General features: G+C 52.7%; 1 protein-coding gene across 1 annotated transcript in view; it reads right to left on the bottom strand.

Moving 5' to 3' along the window:
- Positions 1 to 5,991: 5,991 nt before the first annotated feature.
- CFAP77 (cilia and flagella associated protein 77) overlaps positions 5,992 to 20,273 on the bottom strand; it is a 127,143-nt gene continuing 112,861 nt past the window's right edge. Inside the window, exon 7 of the mRNA XM_040632108.1 lies at positions 5,992 to 6,660. Within this exon, the coding sequence (XP_040488042.1) occupies positions 6,538 to 6,660 (123 nt within the window). The 3' untranslated portion in view covers positions 5,992 to 6,537. The remainder of the gene's footprint in view (positions 6,661 to 20,273) is intronic.

Raw genomic sequence — 20,273 nt, 5'->3', positions numbered from 1 at the left:
TTCAGCCTCTCCATGGGTCCAGAGCCCTAGAAGTTCCCAAACCACTCACCCACAGACAAAGAGACACCCACAGAGAAGGAGCTGTCACTCTTCTCCAGGGACAGGAAAGGCCCCATGGACAAGTCTTCAGAAGACCTGGGCTCTGGCCCTGACCTTACTCTGGACAGACCATGTCTCTGGCCTCGACCGCAGCTCTCCTTTTGGTACAAATGTGTTAAACATCAGGGGTTTGTAGTGGGGGGTGTGGGTGGCAGGGGCCCATGGATGGTGATGGAGATGGTGATGAAAGAGAACCCACATCCTTCTGCCCCACCTGAGGCTCATGGGTCCCATTCGGCTCAGGAATGGGCCTGGCAGTGTCTGGGCCTCTGGCTGGGCCATGGTGCTTACCAGCTTCCTTCTTCCCAGCTTCACCTCCCTCCCCACTGAATGCCACCAGGCCCCACGCATGCAGGAGAGGCTGTTCCAGCCCTGGTTTTGTTTGCCTGCTAAGCAAGCAGAGCCACACAGGGGGAATGTGCCCAGAGCTTTCTGAGAATGAACCTCGGGTCTTCTCTGCTCACAAAGAATCGTTAACTTGAACGCCATTCAAGGTTTTGAGTAACTGGGACCAGGAGCAGTACAGGATGGCCCGGGTGGGTGGTTGAGGATGTGCACTGCAGAACTGGTTAGACTTGAAGAAGCAGAATCCTGGCTCTGGAGTCCAAGCTGGGACTAGGGGGAGGCCGGTGAGGTGAATCACAAACCTTTTTACTGAAACTATTGCTATTTTGCCCATCAGGGATTTTAAATTTTTTTATTAAAAAAATATTGCATTAAAGTATTGTTTGTCTCGGTTACCGAGTTTGGGGGCAGGCCTGGAAATGTGCCTTATCTGCCTCACCATAGTCCCAGCCCTGCTCTGTGACCTTGGGCAAACACTTCCTGAGCCCTGGCGTGTTCAGCTCTAAGATGAGGATGATGTTGCCCACTTTACGTGGTCTTTGTGAAGACTTTGTGAAGACTCCGGGCTCAGATCCCGGAGAGGAGTGATTATGTAATTCATGGTACAACTACCACGAAGAACAGCCAAAGCTTTTTCTCTGGCCGGATATCTTGTCTCACCAGCCCCCGCTGCAGAGGTCAGCTCCCCCCTTGGCCCAGGGCTTTCCAACTAAAACCTGTTTTTAATATGGAGTGAGCAGGGGACTTGGATGATACAGGCCAGGCCTGGACGCTAATATCTCTCTTCTCTGCAAACAGATGGGTTGGACAAGGATTTGGACACTTTGTGGGCCTCAAGGTCATGCTGTTCTCAACCATTTGTGTTGGTTTAGCTCAAAACCCCATGGAGCTCCAGAAACCAGAAAGAGAGTATATTCTTTATTTTCCTCCCCTCCTTCCCACCCTCTTACCTCCTCCCCTTTTTCCTGCTGAGCAGGCACTCTGGCCCATACACCATGCTCGATGCTGGTGATGCCATTGGGATATGACGGAAAGGACCCGCCTCAGGAATCCATGGAGGACAGTGGTGCCCGTCCATCTAAACTCCCTTTCATAGACAATTTCTCATGTGTGGATTCAAATTCAAAGTGTCCCTGCATTCAGTTCTGGGAACCTGGGTAAAAAGCCAACCTAGTTTTAATTTTTTTTCTTTGAATGATGATTCCAAGCATCAAAGCCTTTCCCAAGTAAAAAGAAATGCAGCAGAAAGACTGTTTGGGTCCAAAAAGCCAAATACAAGAGAAGGTACTTGACTGGAAACAGACCTGTCTGGCTTCCCTGAGGCCCACCTGGGCATCGGAGCCGCTGGTCTGTTTGCTGCCCTGGAGATGCACCTTCTCTGGCCCCTAAATCTGTGATTTCTAAGCCACACGACTCGAGGCCCTGGGATCGGTGAACCAAAAAGCCAAACCGCCCCTTTCTGGATCCCAGGCCGAACCCGGGGGACTGGATTTAGAATCCGGGGACTACCAGCAGGCTTCCCCTTCAGACTTCTAGCAAGCAAGGCCCTGCCAGGCAGAAGCAGAAATCTCCATTGGCTCCCTGCTGCCAACCCTGATAAAAATGCTAAACAACCAGCAGACTCCAGAGTCCAGTCTCTGTTCTTCTGGCCTAGAAAACAATCATCTGGTTATGTCAGTGGGGGAGACAGAGAAAGAGAGGCTGAGAGGCAGAGAGGGAGAAGGGAGGAAAGGAGAGGTGAGGTGAGATGAGGAGAGGAGAGGAGGGGAGGGGAGGGGAGAGGAGAGAGGAAAGAATGAATGAGGAGGTGGCTTGGACTCTGGTTTAAAAACCTGGAAGTAGACCCAAGTCAGTGGGGGTTGAGCACGAGCAGAAAGGCAGACCGACCACCCAGTGGTCTGTCCCAGTCCTCGTTAGGCGGCTAAGTCACTCTGCAACCCTCTGTCTTGTCTGGCAGGACTTGATGTTTTCTCAAGCCCCTCCCTGTTCCCCAGTCCTACTTCCAGAGGCCCCGTCTCCCCACTCTCGCACCCCACGCCTGCACTCGCTCCCCCTCCGGCCAAGGGCTCAGCAGCACGGACAGGCCCCCCTCCCACCTCAGAGGGCACTTCAAGGAATTTCAGGCGGACTGGGTGAGGGTCGTGCACATGGGCTTCTTTGTTTGGTGAACTCTCTGATGGGATGTTGCCAGGACACTCATCCAAGACGTAGAATGCCAACCACCAGGGAGATGAACAAAACCAGGGGCATAAGGCCTTCGTACCTCTGGTGACGGCTGTCCTCACATGGCATTTACTGGTGGTTGATTAGGAGGACTTGGGATGCAAAGCTAAGCTCTCCCCGTTTCTGCCCCCCTTGGAGAAGTAGTTTTGACAGCAGGCCCTGGAACGCGTGGGGCTTGCTTATTTTCCAGCTGTGAAGTGTGGAGGGTGGTGGTAGAGGGAGGCTGACCAGCGATTCCCAAGGCCCCTCCTGTCTGGAGCCTTCAGGGACTCTACCCTGGGTCATGAAGTTAGAGCAACCCCAGCTGTGTCAGGGGGACCCCCAGTCAGGGTCGATGCAAGCGGGCACAAGTGTTTGGTCTGATGCAACTGGACACCGAGGAAAGTGGAATCAGACCGGAATCTGACCCGGGGCTTTGTGCGGGCACGAATTATTAATGAGGAGGGAAGAACCAAGCTGGGGGAGGGGGTCCGGGAGGGAAGGGTTTGGAACTTCCGCGGCCCCTGACTTGGACTTGCCAGAGGGTGGCACTGTAGGACAAGGAGCTGAGGGACTCTCGGAGGAGTGCGGCTCAGGCGTGGGCCAAGGGCACCCAGAAGCTGGGATCTTCAGGACAGGACAGAGGGTGCCGCTCCCCGGGCATCTGCCACAGCCCCAGCAGGTCTCACGGCACGCTGGGGCACGACGTGCTTGCGTAAGACAAAGAGATACCCCGTAGCTTTTCCTGTCCGGCTCCGGACCTTCCCCATGGCCCAGGTCCTTGGAAAAGCAGACCTGGAGGGGCCACTGATGGGCCACTCCCTCGTTGTCTCAGCAGAGATTGCCCCACCCTTTGGTGGACAGAGCATAACTTCCGGTCCCTCCGGAAGTCCTGTGTCCTGATGTGCCCCCTTCCACTTTCTGTAGGGGACTTCAGAGCAAAAAAGTGGGTTAAGTTCAAAATATCTTTACTTTCTTGAGGTATCTGGACACAAAGGCTTTTGTTCCTTTATTATTTTTTATTTATTTTTATTTTATTTTATTTATTTATAAAGATTTTATTTATTTGAGAGAGAGAGAGAGAGAATGAGCTGGGGGGAGGGGCAGAGGGAGAGGGAGAAGCAGGGAGCCCGATGCGGGGACCCGGTCCCACTACCCCAGGATTATGACCTGAGCCGGGGGCAGATGCTTAGCTGACTGAGCCACCCACGCGCCCCAGCTTTTGCTCCTTTAAAAGCACACTCTTGTCCCTCAATTGTTCACAGGATTCTGGTTGTCCCTTTTCAGTGTGCTTTATTAATGAGAAGACAATAATTCACATGAATCTATTGCTTCAAAGTGCCAGCCCCTGTGCTAATCACATTCTCAACTGTAATCATGATCTAATTTAGCTTGAGGAGATGTCCTATGCTGTGCCAGGGTCCTGTCTCACAGGTGAGGCACAGAGAGGTTAAGACACTTGCTCAAGGTCACACAGAAATTACTTGATGAGGCTGGGCTTCATGCTTTTTTTTTTTTTAAGCTTTTATTTACTTATTCGACAGGGAGAGAGACAGCAAGAGAGGGAACACAAGCAGGGGGAGTGTGAGAGGGAGAAGCAGGCTTCCCGCTGAGCAGGGAGCCCAATGCGGGGCTCTATCCCAGGACCCTGGGATCATGACCTGAGCCGAAGGCAGACGCTTAACGACTGAGCCACCCAGGGGCCCCTGGGCTTCATGCTCTTGACCACACAGAATGGTCACCGGCTCAGTGGCCAGGTCCCTTGGGCTCTCCTGTGCTCCCACAACCAGGCTCCCTGCTCCCTGCCGGTCAAAAGGCTTCAGGGTAGCTTTAGCCAAAATCAGTGCGGGTGCTCGTTTCCCTCTGGCTCGTGTGGTGGAAGGAGAATCTCCAGCCCTTGGAGGAGGTTGGGGTCTGTCAAGGCCCTGGCTGGGCTAGGTTCCTGAGGGGTGTTAGCATGTGTGGCATTTGTATGGCGGTGGAAGGCATACGTGTGTGGGGGTGGGTGTGGGGTTGAGAGGGCCGATTGAGAAATCCAACCAACCTGTAACCACCGGACTTGGGTGTGTCTCCCCACCCAGCACTCGAGCTGTAGGGGGGGAGAGCCGTAGCAGCCGTTGGAGCAGTGGGGTCCTTCCACAGTTATCACTGGTACCTACCATATGCCTGGCCCTTGGGATCTCAGGCCGCCGATCCCATGCAACATCCCTGCTAGAGGAGAGACAGACAGTAAAGCAGGCATCGCTGTTTTGTCGAGAATAAAACAAGTGGATGTGAATTTCACAGGGGGCTATTTCAGGGCCCGCCTTTTGAGTAGGGGCCTTTATTTTTTAGCTAAGATCTGAATGACAAGAAGGGTTGGGCAGGTGACAGTCGGGGGCCCAGGTGTTCCAGGCAGAGGGAAGAGCAAGTGGGAAGCCTAAGGCAGGAGTGAGGGCTGTGGCTGTGGACGTACAGCACCCTGAGGTGGGAGATGAAGCCAGGAGGACGGCCTTTGGCTGCCTCACCGAGGGCGCCGTGGGCTGGGTGAGGAGTGTGGCGTTTTCTTTGAGAGCAGCAGAAGCTGCTGGAATACTATGGGGCTGCTCTGTGGAGAACGTGGTTAGGAGGGTAGTGGAGAGAGGGTGAGTTCTCCAGAGGTATGGCACTTGGAGAGGAGGGGACGGGTGGGGGTCTTTTGGAAGCGAGGCTGGCAGGCTTGTCTCTGGATTCCAGGCGAGAGAGGAGGGAAACAGAGTAATGAAGACTTTTGCTTCAGTCGCAGGGTTGATGGCAGTGTCATATACGAGGTGGGAAAAACTGAGGGAGAAACAGATTTGGCGGGAAAAAAATCAAGTGCTCTGTCTTGGCGGTGTTGGTTAGAGAGCACTACCAGATGCTGGAGTGGAGATGGCAGGCGGGCAGTTGGACAAGTGATCTGAAGTCCCGGGGAGGGCTCTGGGTCAAAGATCAGCATTGGAATCTTCAGACCAGAAGCGGGATCTGTAGAAGCTGGGGAATGTGCCTGACTTCATACGGGCACCGCTGGGATGTCAGAGGTCATCTACCTCGAAGGGTGCCCGTATCAGAGCACCGTCTGACCAGCGTGAGGCTGGCTCGCACACCGAGTGTAGGTTTAAATAAAGATACAGCAGGAGGAGGACAAATGGCATTTTTAATTGAAAATAGACCAGTTTATAATTTGTGAGGAGAAGGCAAGAACATAAAGAATGATTGAGGTAAGGAGCGCCCAGGAGTTTGGCTGATACGTTCCTCGGCTTGTGTCCCATCCGCCCCCCTACTCGCCCGCAAGCCTCTCTCCTTTGGGCGGGGTTAGCCTTCCCAAGGTCTGGCTGGGTGGAGAAGCCTATGTTGGCCTGCCTGCCTGACAGGCCCCGGGCGTGGAGGAGGTGGGGGCAGGCGCTGAGTCCCAAGCATGGGCTCTTCCCATTCATTGCAGGGGTCCCTGAGAGAGTACTGTCCAGGTGAGGCATCAGGCATCCCCTAAGCACAGTTAAACTCATGTTCGGAATATAAAATGAGGGCTTTCTGTAGGAAATACCCAGGTCGCTCTTCACACTCGATGGGCAGAGCCTTGGCATCGACCCTTCACCTGGAGTCTAACAGCTGCCTAGTGATTTAGGTTTGTCTTCCCACTTGAGGGCTGGAGAACCGAAGGTGGGTGGGCTCCTGCGGGAGGGGGAATCCCTAGCTAGGGGGTCGCTGGGGCTAGGGTAAGTTAGTATTGGCTAACCTAAAAAGGGGGGGACTCTTACCAAAAAGAATCAAGCTAAGACCTGAATCTGAGGTCCTTGCCAAAGCAGAACCCTCATAAAAGTGGCGGAGCGTCTAACACAAGCTGGGGCAAGAAGGGTGAGTCCTTCGGGAATTTTCTACTGTGCCAAGAAGGCTTTAGGGGTGGGTGTAGTTGCCCATCCGCAGGGTCCCCTGGCGCACGGCATGCTCCTCCTGGTGGGCTCTGAATGCTCTCTGGCGATCAGCCTCAGTGGGGAAGGTATCGAGATGGGGACGCACCTACGGATGGGGGAGAGCAGGTCAGTGGGCACACAGCTGCTTCCCGTGCTCCCCTTCTCTCCTGGCCCGCCCCCACTTCCATCTTCGAGCCGTAATACAAATCACTGTGAGAGGGAAGAAAGTGAAGAATAAGTGTGGGGAGCATCCTAGCGCCGAGGGGTGACGAGCTGCAGGTGGAAGCCAGCGAGGGCAGGGCTGCTCAGTGCTGGCAGTGTTCCTTCTGTCCAGCTCATTGCTGGGGAAGATGCGTGTGTGATAAATATCACCTAACGATGACCGGAGTCACCGTGCGGTGGGACCCAATAGCCAGCATCACCCTTCACATGCTGGCTGTCCACCATTAAAACCCCCAAACGAGCTGCCCTCTCCAGGGGGGATATCCTGGCCCAGTCAGTGCTCCTCGCTGGGAATGAGCTCCAAGTCCCTCCTGTCAAGTGAAGCCGCCCAGGGAGGCAACGGGACCAGAACCAGAGTTCAAGAATGCCACCCTTCCAGAGGAAGCATGAGGGACAGGTCCAATGAGTGTCTCTTTGGTTAAAATGTTATGCAATCAGTATTTCAGTCTGCCCTTCCTTCTCAAGACATGGGGGTGGGCAAAAAACCCTTTTGTCTCGTGGGTCTGTTCCATCACCTCCAAGAGCAAGAAAATCTCCCTGAAATGGCATTTCTCCTATAGGATATCCTATGGGAGGCCCAGGTGGAAAGGTTTTGTACTTGCTTATTTATTTACTCATTCATTCATTCATGCATGCATTCATGCATTCATGCAACGCATATTTATTGAGTAAAACTCTGTGCCAGGCACTGGGGATATGGCAGCAAACAAGAGGGATTTTCTGTCCACTCAGGGAGCTTTTAACCTAGAGGAGAAGCAGACGTCAACAATCATTATGCAGCTGTTTCACTAGAACTGATAAAGGGGGGGGGGTGCGGCAAGTGCAGACAGCACGAGCTCAGCCCTCACAGGAGTCAGGGGTGCCCCTCTGGGGAGGAGACGTGAAGGGGAGGCTGGAAGGGTGAGCAGGGCTTTCACAGGCTAAGGGGGCAGCGTGCGTGCTGGCCCCAGAGCCCACTGGAGCTCCCTTTCATGAGGGGAGGAGGTGGCCGAGGTGGAGGGGTGGCAGGGGTTCCCTCTGGGTTTGTAGGAGCAGCTGAAGGCCTGCTATGTCTTCAGGGTGATAAAGCAGGACCCATTCTGGTCAAGAATCCAAGCCAGGGCCGCCCTCTGGTTGCAGGTAACAAAGCCCCAGTGCTTCGAGCAGCGATGTGGAAAGAGGGGAAGGGAAAGACAGACGGGGCGGGGGGGAAGAAGAGGGGTGGGGAGGTTACCATAGTAAAAGGCAGTAGAAGACAAGGAGGAATTTGTAAAGTTCCTCCGTGCTGGGGGGGGGGCATACTCTGGCTCCCATCTGGGAACACAGAGGCCTGGGACCTCCCCACCCCTGGGGAAAGTCATGACCCTTCACAGGAGCTCATGGCCCAACTGGTTTCCTGATGGCAGAGAACTGGGTAACGTCTCTACTGAGACCAGGTGCAGAGCTGATGTGACCTCCTGGCTCCTTGAAGCGTGCATCCGTGGGACACTGACAGGCCCCTCCCAGTCCAAGGTCTGGGCCACTGCTTTAGGGTCCGCCAGACCCTTATTGTGGGCTGTCTGGCCTCAGGTCCTGGGAGCATGTGCTCACCATCAGTGTACCTGAGGGCCCAATGGAACCCAAGCTGACTGTGTTCATCATTTTACAGATGAGGAAACTGAGGCCCAGAGCAGAGTCTGTCCAGGGTTGGCTGCACAGGGAATCCATGTCAGAGAAACTCTGTTTTAGCCCCCACTCCCCACTTCTCGGCACTAAATTGTGGATTCTTTCTAGAAAATTCTGCACCCACAGCTCACACTGTGTCTGGATGCCTCCTGCCCCCACAACTCGTTCATGAGGCGAAAGGGTAGGGGCTGCAGAAGCTCATTAGGAACTCGTAGAAGTCAGATGGTGGTGGGTTGATTTAGGTGTTACTGCAGGACATAAACCATGTTCTTCATTCTCAGGCAGGTAGACCCTTTGGAGACTCTGCAGAAAGCCATGGACCCTCTCCTCTGGGGGGAAAAATACCCCAAGTCCTAACATACAAAACGGTGTGGGTCACCACTTAAGACCTGTGGACCCTTTGCAAGGCCCCCAGGGACTGTCTGTGTGTGGCAGCACTTCCGGGAGCCATAGCAGCCCCAGCCTCAGGTTTTAAATTTCTTGGATGTATGTCAAAATCATCTGGGGCTCTTGCAACCCAGGCAGGGCTGGAGCCCAATCCCAAAGCTCCTGAGTCCTCTTAGGGCAGGGCCCTTTCCACAGTCACCTAATGCCTATCTGAGCCCAGGGCTCAACACCTGTGCTCAACTCATTTTGGTCGATCAAACCACAATCTTGTTCTCAGCTGCATGTCCAGTTTCAGGAAAGTCCCCAGTGGCCACACAAAAGTTGTTGGGAAGAGAGAAGACCCAACAGTTTGTGCAGGAATAAAATAGCCAACAAAGAAAAGGCTTCCAACGTGCACCTTTGTGTCCCTTCTGGCAAAGGATGGCTCGATTTTTACACTATGACATGATTTTCCTGACACCCATGCTTCCCAGAAGGCAGCTAGAGACGCTCAGGAAGGCTGGCACTTTGAATCTCCAGAGACCTCGTGGGCACCCTGGCTGATTCAGATGTCCAGCCAGCTGGAACTCCTATGTGTCCGGGGTCTCCTGTAGCATTCAGAGTGGCAAGGCCCCTGGTGGCCAGGCTCTTACCAGAGAAGCGTAGCTCTGCAGCCCATATCTCTGCTATTTCCATGTATCCCCTGGCCTTTGTAGCAGGCTGAATGGTGACCCCCCCCCAAAAAAGATATATCCACATCCTAACCACCGGAACCTGTGGATGTGACCTTATTTGTAAAAAGGGTCTTTTCAGATGTCATTAATTTAAGGATCCCAAGATGAGAACATCCTGAATTATTCAAGAAGGTTCTGATTCCAATGACAAGGATGCTTGAGACAGAAGACATAGACACAGAGGAGAAGGCCACATGAAGCCACAGTTCAGGAATGCCAGGAGTCACCAGTAGCTGGAAGAGGCAAAGAAGCATTCTTCCCTAGGGCCTTTGGTGGGAGTGCAGCCCTGCTGAAATCTTGATTCTGGATTTCTGGCCTCTAGAACTGCCAGAGAATGAATTTCTATTGTTTAAACCACCAAGTTTATGATAATTTGTTACGGTCGTCTCAGGAAATGAATACAACCTCCAAGCCGTTCCCTAGGCAGTTAGTATGCAAGAATGGCACATGGTGCTAATGGTATTCAGTGGGTGATGTTGATTTGGTGTTGATGGTGGTGGTATTGATGGTGGGTAGTGTTGATGGTGGGCGGTGTTGATCTGGTGTTGATGGTGGATAGTGTTGATGGTGGGTGCTGTTGATTTGGTGCTGCTGGTGGGTAGTGTTGATGGTGGGTGGTGTTGATTTGGTGTTGATGGTGGGTAGTGTTGATGGTGTATGGTGCTGCTGGTGGGTAGTGTTGATGGTGTATGGTGCTGCTGGTGGGTAGCGTTGATGGTGGTGGTGTTGATTTGGTGTTGCTGGTGGGTAGTGTTGATGGTGGTGGTGTTGATTTGGTGTTGATGGTGGGTAGTGTTGATGGTGGTGGTGTTGATTTGGTGCTGCTGGTGGGTAGTGTTGATGGTGGTGGTGTTGATTTGGTGCTGCTGGTGGGTAGTGTTGATGGTGGGTGCTGTTGATGGTGGGTGCTGTTGATTTGGTGTTGGTGGTGGGTAGTGTTGATGGTGGGTGGTGTTGATTTGGTGTTGATGGTGGGTAGTGTTGATGGTGGTGGTGTTGATTTGGTGTTGCTGGTGGGTAGTGTTGATGGTGGTGGTGTTGATTTGGTGTTGCTGGTGGGTAGTGTTGATGGTGGTGGTGTTGATTTGGTGCTGCTGGTGGGTAGTGTTGATGGTGGGTGGTGTTGATTTGGTGTTGATGGTGGGTAGTGTTGATGGTGGTGGTGTTGATTTGGTGTTGCTGGTGGGGAGTGTTGATGGTGGGTGGTGTTGATTTGGTGTTGCTGGTGGGGAGTGTTGATGGTGGGTGGTGTTGATTTGGTGTTGCTGGTGGGGAGTGTTGATGGTGGGTGGTGTTGATTTGGTGTTGCTGGTGGGGAGTGTTGATGGTGGGTGGTGTTGATTTGGTGTTGCTGGTGGGGAGTGTTGATGGTGGGTGGTGTTGATTTGGTGTTGCTGGTGGGGAGTGTTGATGGTGGGTGGTGTTGATTTGGTGTTGCTGGTGGGGAGTGTTGATGGTGGGTGGTGTTGATTTGGTGTTGCTGGTGGGGAGTGTTGATGGTGGGTGGTGTTGATTTGGTGTTGCTGGTGGGTAGCGTTGATGGTGGTGGTGTTGATTTGGTGCTGCTGGTGGGTAGTGTTGATGGTGGGTGGTGTTGATTTGGTGTTGATGGTGGGTAGTGTTGATGGTGGTGGTGTTGATTTGGTGTTGCTGGTGGGTAGTGTTGATGGTGGGTGGTGTTGATTTGGTGTTGATGGTGGGTAGTGTTGATGGTGGGTGCTGTTGATTTGGTGTTGGTGGGTAGTGTTGATGGTGTATGGTGCTGCTGGTGGGTAGTGTTGATGGTGGTGGTGTTGATTTGGTGCTGCTGGTGGGTAGTGTTGATGGTGGGTGCTGTTGATTTGGTGTTGGTGGGTAGTGTTGATGGTGTATGGTGCTGCTGGTGGGTAGTGTTGATGGTGGGTGGTGTTGATTTGGTGTTGCTGGTGGGTGGTGTTGCTGGTGGGTGGTGCTGGTGGGTGGTAGGTGATACTGATTTGGTGTTGGTGGCAGGAGGCTCAGCACTCACTCTCATCTCCTGAGGAGCTGGCAGAGGGATCCAGCCCGAAGGAGCTGCTCAGCTTAGAGATAATCAGGTGAAAACCAGCACACAGACAAAAGAGAACCCTGGAAGAAACCTTCTTTTTTTGCCGTCCCCTTTTACTTAGAAACTTCAGTGGGAAAGAAATATTCGTTCATCCATTCATCTAAAAAATGTGCATTAAGCACTACTATGGGCCAGGGCTGACACACACCTTTTGTACTTCAGTTCCATCTTCCCTTTGGCTTTCTAAAGGGGCATTCTGGGCACAGGAGGCTCACGGCAGTGACTGACCACTCACATTCTGGTGCCCCCTGTTCCCAGCCGCACTGGGGGCAGCAGGAGAGGCAGAAGGCATGCTGCATGAATGATGTCAGTGAATTCCCATTCTAGCTGGAACCTTGTGGGGTTAAGTCATCCAAGACAGGGGAGCTCAAGCCAGTAGCCCTGGAGCCCTGTAAAGCAGGGTATGCACCCAGTGCCTGGCACGGAGCCATGTTTGAACAAAGCTGGAAAGGGGTGCGAATGAACCAGTGAGAGAACGAAGGCAGTGGGCAGGGTTCACCTGGCCTCAGCAGTCAGGGAAGGCTCCTCAGGCCAGGTGGACCTTGAATGTGACCTGGAGGGGTTGGTATGAGGGAGGTGGCAAGGAAGGTGTAGGGGAAATGGTGTCAGCAGGGGTGGAAGGGGGTGCGAGTATCCTGGGCTTGGTGTGCATGTCCTAGGTGAAAACCAAAGATTTGTGTGACTGGGTCTGACAGGCTCTCCTAAAGCCTAACTCAAGCGAAGCCTTGCCCCCAACGTGGGATGGTCTTTAGAAAGAGAAGGGAAACTGGATCCCTTGAAATCCCCAAATTCCCCAGCGGAAGCCAGGAGTCCATGGAGAGGGGAGGTCCGGCTCTCTGAATGCCCAGTAGCAGGAACCCCTATGAAGAATCTGTCCTGTTCTGCATCACCGGACCCTTCGGCAGTGCCAGGCGCAGCGCACGGATCTCACGCGAGCCCCAGAACATCCACACATTGTCTCCATTTTACAGATGGGGAAATAGAGGCCCAGAAAGGTTGAGTCACTCGTCCCGGGCGCACAGAATAAACCCAGAGCTGTGGGACTGGCCCAGGTCTTCACTGAGAGACTCCACTCTCTCTTCATAAATGCTCACGGAATGAGTCAAGTGAGTCACTGCTGGGACTGTTGTAGCCCCTGCCCCACAGGCACACTCTCCCCCCTAAAATACAACTCAGCAGAGATGAGGATCCTAATTGCAAGTCACGCCTCAAGCCGTGTATGGTCACGACCCCACGGACCCCTGGAGTCGAAGGATGAAGAGCTGTGGAGCAAGGAATTCCTACGGAGATGCTTCTAAATTAAGCCATCTGTGGTCCGCCTCCGCCTGGAGCTAAGACACTGTAACGGCCCTGGCAGGAGACAGGTTGGCTCAATGGAGCTCAGTCGCTGTAGAGTCCATGCAGGTAAATAAGAGGCGGGCATCCCGGCCTGCCAGCAGCCCTGGGAGTGGAGCGGGTGGGGGCAGCTCTACCCCCGTTGGCCAAGGCTCTGGACCTGCTTGAATGGGCCGCATCTAAATAGCTTTGCCCAAATAGGGACCGGACGCCCCCGCCGTGCAGTGCACGTGGGGATACGCCAGTGAGCGGTGAGTGAGACAGGTGGCGGCTGTCACCCATGGGCCCCGCAAGACGGTGGGGGAGGCGGCCGCGGAAAACACTACACATGTTTAGTGGCAATTAATTAGGACCGTGGATGGGGATTTTAACTCCATCTGGGGGGCAGGAAGGCCTTCCTAGAGAGGATAAGGGGGCCGGGCAGGGGACGATGAAGGGAGGATGTCCTAGATGGTGGGGACCTGCCGAAGCCCTGCGGCGGGAGGAATTTGGGCAAATGAGACGAAATGAAAGCGAATCTGTGTAGCTGGGAGAGAAGATGAGGCAGGGAGCAGAGCAGCTGTCAGGTCTCAAAATAGATGAGTGTTCACCGCTGGTTCCAGGATTCCTGACCCCCCCTCAGATGATTTTTTTCGACTCTCTGCAGTCGAACTGGAATAAAACATTCCCAGAAACCCAGGGTTGGAAGAGAACTTGGACACCATGGAATCCAAATCTACGGATGCAAATCCAGGCCCCCAGGTGGGAAGCCACACCCGGTTCTGGATTCAGCCGCGGGCAGAGTGTGCCAGCAGCCAGCCCACCACCCCTGCCGTCTGTGGCCCCGCCTGGCCCCGGCGGATCTAGATTCCTGGATTCCACTTCCCACTGAGGGCGAACACATCTGTGCTCTTCCAATCCACTTTCAACGGATCAGCTTTTCATTTGATCCACACCCTCACTTGTATCTTCGCCTCTTCGTTAATTTTGCGCATGACTTCATGATTCCTTCTTTGAGGCCACTCCATCTGTCCTTCTCTTCCTGGCATCTCGAGTCATCTGTGAGCTAATTACCCTTCACTCCTTCTTTCTCTAATATCACCGTTTATATAACAGCATGAGCAACTCCTTTGCCCTCTACATTTTCTTTGATCTCCTCTCAGGTTCGAGTTTTGAGGCTATTTTTGTTCCGTTCTCTTTTCATCTAATTTCTATCAAATTTCTGTTTGGATTCCTTCTTTCGTCTTTTAGTGATTTATAAACGTGCTTTTAAATTTCCAGGCAATTGTATTAGTTACATCTGTGACTGATTTCTAAATTAATTTCTTTGGTGTCGAAGTAATTTGCATGAATCAGACCCTCTGTATTTGCTCAGCTTTTACTTTTTATGCTTCCTTGAAAAGTGTGATCTATTTTCAACAGAAAATCCCTCGGTGGAATGCCGTGGGGCCATTATGGAGCTGGTGCCCACATGACCTGGGTTCGGGGGTGAGATGTGGCTGTTGTCCTTTCGCTTCTGTACCAGTTATTTGAGCATCGATGATACACAAGACTCCGTGTAGACACCAGGAGACTGGGAGAATTTAGAAAGCTCTGCTATCATGGACCCAGAAAACACTGATAAAAATATAATCACACAACTAATTATTCAGTTACAGTTGTGCTGAGTACTAAAAGAAGTACCAGATTTGTTTGTTTGTTTGAAAAAGATTTTTTTTTTTAAGTAATCTCTACACCCAACATGGAGCTTGAACCCACGACTCCGAGATCAAGAGTCGCATGCTCCACCGACCGACCGACCGACCAGCCAGGCGCAGAATACCAGATTTGTAAGAGGTTGTAATACAGAGAATCAGACTCATACTTTGGGGCCAGAGAAGGCTTCCTAAGGGGATAACATACAGCCAGAGACTCAAAGAATAAGGCAGAGATGCCGCTGGCGGTTGAGGGTGAACGTGGTCTTGCCATCCCAATGCAATCAAAGAAGAGGAAGAAGAAGAAATGAACGGGCCGTTCACGAAGGGCAGATCGGAAGGCCAACAAACACAGGAAACATGCTCATCCTAACGTATGGAACCAGGGAGTAAAGAAAGAAAATGCCATCTCATGCCCATCACGCTGGTGGCAGTAATGGTAATGAGCCTGACGTGGGAAGTGGGAACTTCAGATACCGCTAGCAAGGGTGGTAATTTGGCATTACCTGGAAAGGCTGGGCATGTGCATACCCTCTGAACCAATGAGTCCGTGTTTAGATATATACCCTAGAGGAAATTTCAAAAATGTCCACTAAGAGATGTATACGAGAATCCTCATGGTAACAGGATAATAGGTATTAGAAATGACGGCACGTCCATCAGTGGGGACTGGATAAACCAAGGTGCTAAGTTCACACCGTGGACGCTGCTTCAGTTAATATGGACACCTGGAGAGGTCCCGTCCAACACAGTGGCCGTGAGCCACATGTGGCTCTTTACATTTGAAGTAACTAAAATTAAGTGAAATAAAAAATGCGGTCCCTTTGGCATACTAAGCACATTCCAAGTGCTCAATGACCCCATGTGGCCAGTGGCCACTGATGGACATTCCCATCGTCACGGAAAGTTCTATGGGACGAGCCTGCTCTAGGTCTGTCTGAATCAACACGTAGAAATCTCAAAAACAATGTTGCAGGGAAAGAAAGTGGAATTTACAGACTAGAACATAAGGATGATGCCATTTATATGAAAGATTTAAAACCTACAAAAGAGTCTGTGTTGTTCAAGCATGTGTCTGAATCTAGTTAAGTAGAGCTGGAAGGAGAGAATGTGCCGGCAAGACCTGCACAGCCCTGCCTTGGGGAGGGTGGGGAGTGGGAACAGGGAGGGAAGCAGAGAGGGCGTGGGTTTTATCTGTAAGGAATTACTGCCTTTTCCTCTTTTTAATGTGACAAAAACAAGGCGGGGTTTCGGAGCTGCATTTTAGAGAAGTAACTTGGGCAAGGGACGGAGGCGTGCGGGGCCTCCCTGCTCCATGCACAACTTAGAAAGAGTTACTCTGTTTTAGAAGATTTATTTGCTGGAGATTTGTGTATGATTCCGTTTGAACCACGAGTCTTGGGGTCAAACGAAGGCTCACAACCAGTGGTTTGTGACTTAGGCTTGTGCCGACTTGCCCTGTGTTGGACGTCTCCTGCTTCACTGGGCACAGTCATCTCAGTGCCGAAGAAAATGTCCGAGACCCAAGGAGTAAAGACGTGGTCGTTTTTGCCTGGTGACACCAGCCTTCCGTGGGTGGACCCGCTGGGTCCATATGCTGGAGAGTGAGCAGCATTTTGCCTTCTCTGTGTCCCTGTGTCCTTCCTGTCTTCTCCCTTCCGCATGAGGCCTCTGCATAGGTGGGACAGGGAGGCAGATGCAGTGTGGGGCTCTTTACAGCGGAAGGGCAGGCCCTGCGGTGCTTCGTCTCCAGACGCGCTGGAGGGTGTGTGCCCGCGCCTGCCGGGAGGAACTAGCCCACCGCAGGGCAGGTGCGAAGGTGGAGCGGCTTCCCCACGTGCCTGTTGAGCCCAGGCCCCTGACACGGTCCTATGAAAAGGGGCAGCTGGGCCGCTGACCCTCCAGTCCCCTCTCATTAGCCACACAGTCGTCCTCCAACCGGACACCAAGCCTTCCAGTGCCAAGTCTGGAGGCCAAGAAGGCAAAAGGGAGGCTTTGAGAAAAAAATAGCCAGATTAAAAAAAAAATCTGCCAAAGAGCTAAAAAAAAAAAAAGAAAGAAAAAAACAAATCAGCTATAGATAGCTTACTTTAGTTTTGGGGATTTCTTGTTTGTTTAGTTTTTTGTTTTTTAAGTGACAACCACTCAGGGGACTGGGAGAGAGGTTTTGCTTTAAAAGATTGAGGGGCTGTCTCCTCTAATGAGAGGTACTTGAAAATTATGGATCAGTCCCAGGTCAGTAATTTCTGTCAAGTTCAGGGCAGCCGGAGGTCAGAGGCCCCGGCAGAACACAAATCCGTGCAAGCCATCCTTGGCGAACGAGCTGAGCCCTAAGCTCTGATGTGGAAGGTTCGTAGTTTAAGTCATTAACGAGGGTGACAGTCTCTCCTGAGACACCTGGTCCACTACGTTGTTATTCTGCTACTGGCTCTAATTTCTCTGTGGTCCAAAAATGGATGGAGCGAGGACACAGGGCCTGACCCTTCCTGCTGACACATGCTGCGTTTTCAAAGAACATCCAAGCTCAGGCTTAGGAAACACACTTCCTGCCTCCCTGGGAGGTCTGAGGTGGCACGAAGAGGAATGACCATGTCGGGTGAGCGGCGGTGGGGGCGGGGATCGACTGCTCTCCCAGGGGCTGGAGGATGCCATCCTCCTCGGACAAGGAGGACTCAGGATGGTTAAGACACTGGCCCAACGAGTCCCAGCTACCTCACACACAAAACCAGACCTGGGATCCTCGTCTCGGTCCACTGACTCTTGGGCTCTTTGAGACTTACCGGGGCCGAAGGAAAGACCATCATGCAAGCCTTTGGAAAATGAGAGTCAGGGCTGCTGGGAGGCTCAGTCCGTTGAGCGTCTGCCTTTGGCTCAGGTCATGATCCCAGGGTCCTGGGATCGAGTCCTGCATCGGGCTCCTTGCTCAGCGGGGAGCCTGCTTCTCCCTCTCCCTCTGCTTGCTGCTCCCCCTGCTTGTGCTCTCTCTCTCTCTGTCAAATAAATACATAAATAAAATCTTAAAAAAATACAGGAAGGAGCTGTGAACATTCATGCACAAGTTGTCATGAGGACACGTGTTTTCCTTTCTCTTGGTGAGATTCTGGGGAGTGGAATCGCTGGGGCTTATGGGAACTCTATGTTTAGCCTTTTGAGGGAACTGCCATGAGGTTTTCCAACGTGGCCGCACCGTTTTGTGTTCTCATAGCAACGTAGGAGGGTTCTAGTTTCTCCGCATCCTCGCCAACACTTGTTACTGTCTGGTGTTTTGGTCGTAGCCGTCCCAGCTAGTGGAAGGAAGTGGCGTCTCGCCGAGGTCTGATTTGTGTTTCCCTGGTGGCTCCTGCTGTCGGGCTCCCTTCATGGGCGTATCGGCCGTTTGCGGATCTTCTTCGGAAAACATCGATTCAATCCTTGGCCCATTTAAAAATGGATTATTTATCTTTTCATGACTGAGTTGTAAGGGCAATATTTGTATTCATAGAGACAAGTCCCTTATCAGAGATATGATTTGCAAATATTTGTTCCTATTCTGTGGGTTGTCTTTCCTCTTTCTTAGTATCATTTGAAGCATCAGGGTTTTTCATTTTGATGAAATCCAACCTACCTGTTTTCCTGTAGTGGGTTATATTTTATTTCCTCTTACACACATATCATATGAACGCACCACAAGAAGAAGGACTTCCTTCGTAATTTGCTTACACAGCCCCTCCAAGGCAGGGACGGGGAGCAGGCTCCATTTCCCATTTCGTATCAGCTCGAATAGACTGATGGTGGCTGTCCTGTTATAAAATATTCCCAGGCTGCATTGAAGCTCGTGCGAAAGAGTGCAGGGATCAGGTGGCAAGGTCTGTCAGGGGCATGGGGGGGAGAGGGTGCCATGTTTTTACTCTAACAGATGACAAGAAAGTCTCTTCTATTGGAGATGAATAAAGACTCAGAATCCCCAGGAAAAGACAACCATGTGCTCATCTGCCCTTAACTCCGTCTCCTTCTTCAGGTCCCCTTGGGTCACCCTCACCTGGGACGGCCAGGGGGTCCAGGAGTCCCCTGGGGTCACCCTCACCTGGGATGGCCAGGGGGTCCAGCAGTCCCCTGGGGTCACCCTCACCTGGGACGGCCAGGGGGTCTGTGAGCGAGGGGAGGGCACAGTGACAGAAAGGGATGAGGTGGCGAGGCCAGCAGGAGGCTGGCAAAGGAGCCAGCATGGACTCCCTGGAGTCTTGTGAATACAGAGCGGCCCCAGTGCAGCACTGGGCGCGGACATAGAGTGAGGACTGACCAGCGCCGCTGTTGTCCCATGGGGGGGGGGGGGCGAATAATACATGCCACTTTTTTTTGAGTGGTTCTGCTTTTAAAAACCATTAAATCTTTATGTGGAATGCAAAGCAGGGGGAGGAAGCTTGAGGGCAACGGCCTTAAAGGGGCCTGTAAGAGAGGTACAAGTTCCTCCCGACGAAACCTGAAGTACATGGGGTGCCCAGCTGGCTCAGTCAGTAGCGCGTACGGCTCTTGATCATGGGGTCGTGAGTTCGAGCCCCACGTTGGGTGTGGAGTTTGCTTAAATAAACTTAAAAAAAAAATTAAAATAAAACAATAAAGTGTGGCCCGAAGACTGTCCCTAGCAGCAAGTCTGGCTCCCATCCTCCTTTTGCCCAGCACATCCGGGCTGCTGGGGTCAGCCAGTCTCGGGGAGGCTCCACGGAGGCTCCATCCGGGAGGCCTGGAAGCCTTCGCTCGCATCATCTGTCATTTCAGCTCTGCCTCTCGGCGTCTCTTTGAAACAGCTCAGCCCAAGAAGAATGTCCACGCTGGAAGCTGTCGTGCGGGAACCAGATGCGGGGCAGGGAGAGAAGGACCCCTTCCTGTTCCCCGTCTCCACCGCGGAGCCCCCACCCAGCGCGTGTACGCACATACACACACGCACACACAGACACACGCACGTGCACACACACGCACACACCCCAGGATGCAAATGATAACCGCAGAGCCATCACTTGTGAAGCTTGACAGAAAATAACGAGAAGCACTAAATCTTTTATAAGGTCACCACTCGCCTTAGCCGAGCAGCTGTCAAACAAGAAAAGAATTTAGCGCCAGAGCCACGAAACTTCCATCGGCTCATTAAGCCCAACAGGGCCCGGCCTGGCGTGGCGGAGGAGACGCGGGCCTTCCGTTTTGTGTCAGTAATTTGCGGCGGAGGAGGCAAGAAGAAACACCAGCGCCAAAGGGGCCTGGGGGGCGGCTGGGGAATCGTTAGCGCGCCAGGAGCGGCCTCGGCTCCTAATTGGAAGCATTGGGCATTATCAACCGAGGATTTGCCTCCGCTCCCTGACAGCTAGTGGGCCCAAAATGATCGCCCACTTGTCAGTGTAAAAGACCATTAAAAACAAGCCATTTTGATTTAATTGGAGGCGGTGCACCGTGGGGCCAGGTGAGGAGGCTCGTCAGCCCCGCTCACCCAGGCTGACGCCTCTCTCCCTCCGAGACGGGGCCGGGGGGAGGCGAGTCTGTGTGCCTTCCAGACTCTTCGCCTTTCAAAAACTGTCTGAGCCAGGCGTGAATGGGAGACAGAACGGGCCTTCACAGCAGCGGTGGGGGCTGTTTTCAATGGGGTTGTCAACAAATGTGGTGACAGGCGGAGCTGCGGGGGGGGGGGGGG

The sequence above is a fragment of the Ursus maritimus genome, unplaced genomic scaffold (genome assembly GCF_017311325.1).
Source record: "Ursus maritimus isolate PB19 unplaced genomic scaffold, ASM1731132v1 scaffold_17, whole genome shotgun sequence".
NCBI lineage: Eukaryota > Metazoa > Chordata > Mammalia > Carnivora > Ursidae > Ursus > Ursus maritimus.
Note: the sequence above shows the minus strand (reverse complement) of the source record. Positions and strands in the feature narration are given on the sequence as shown.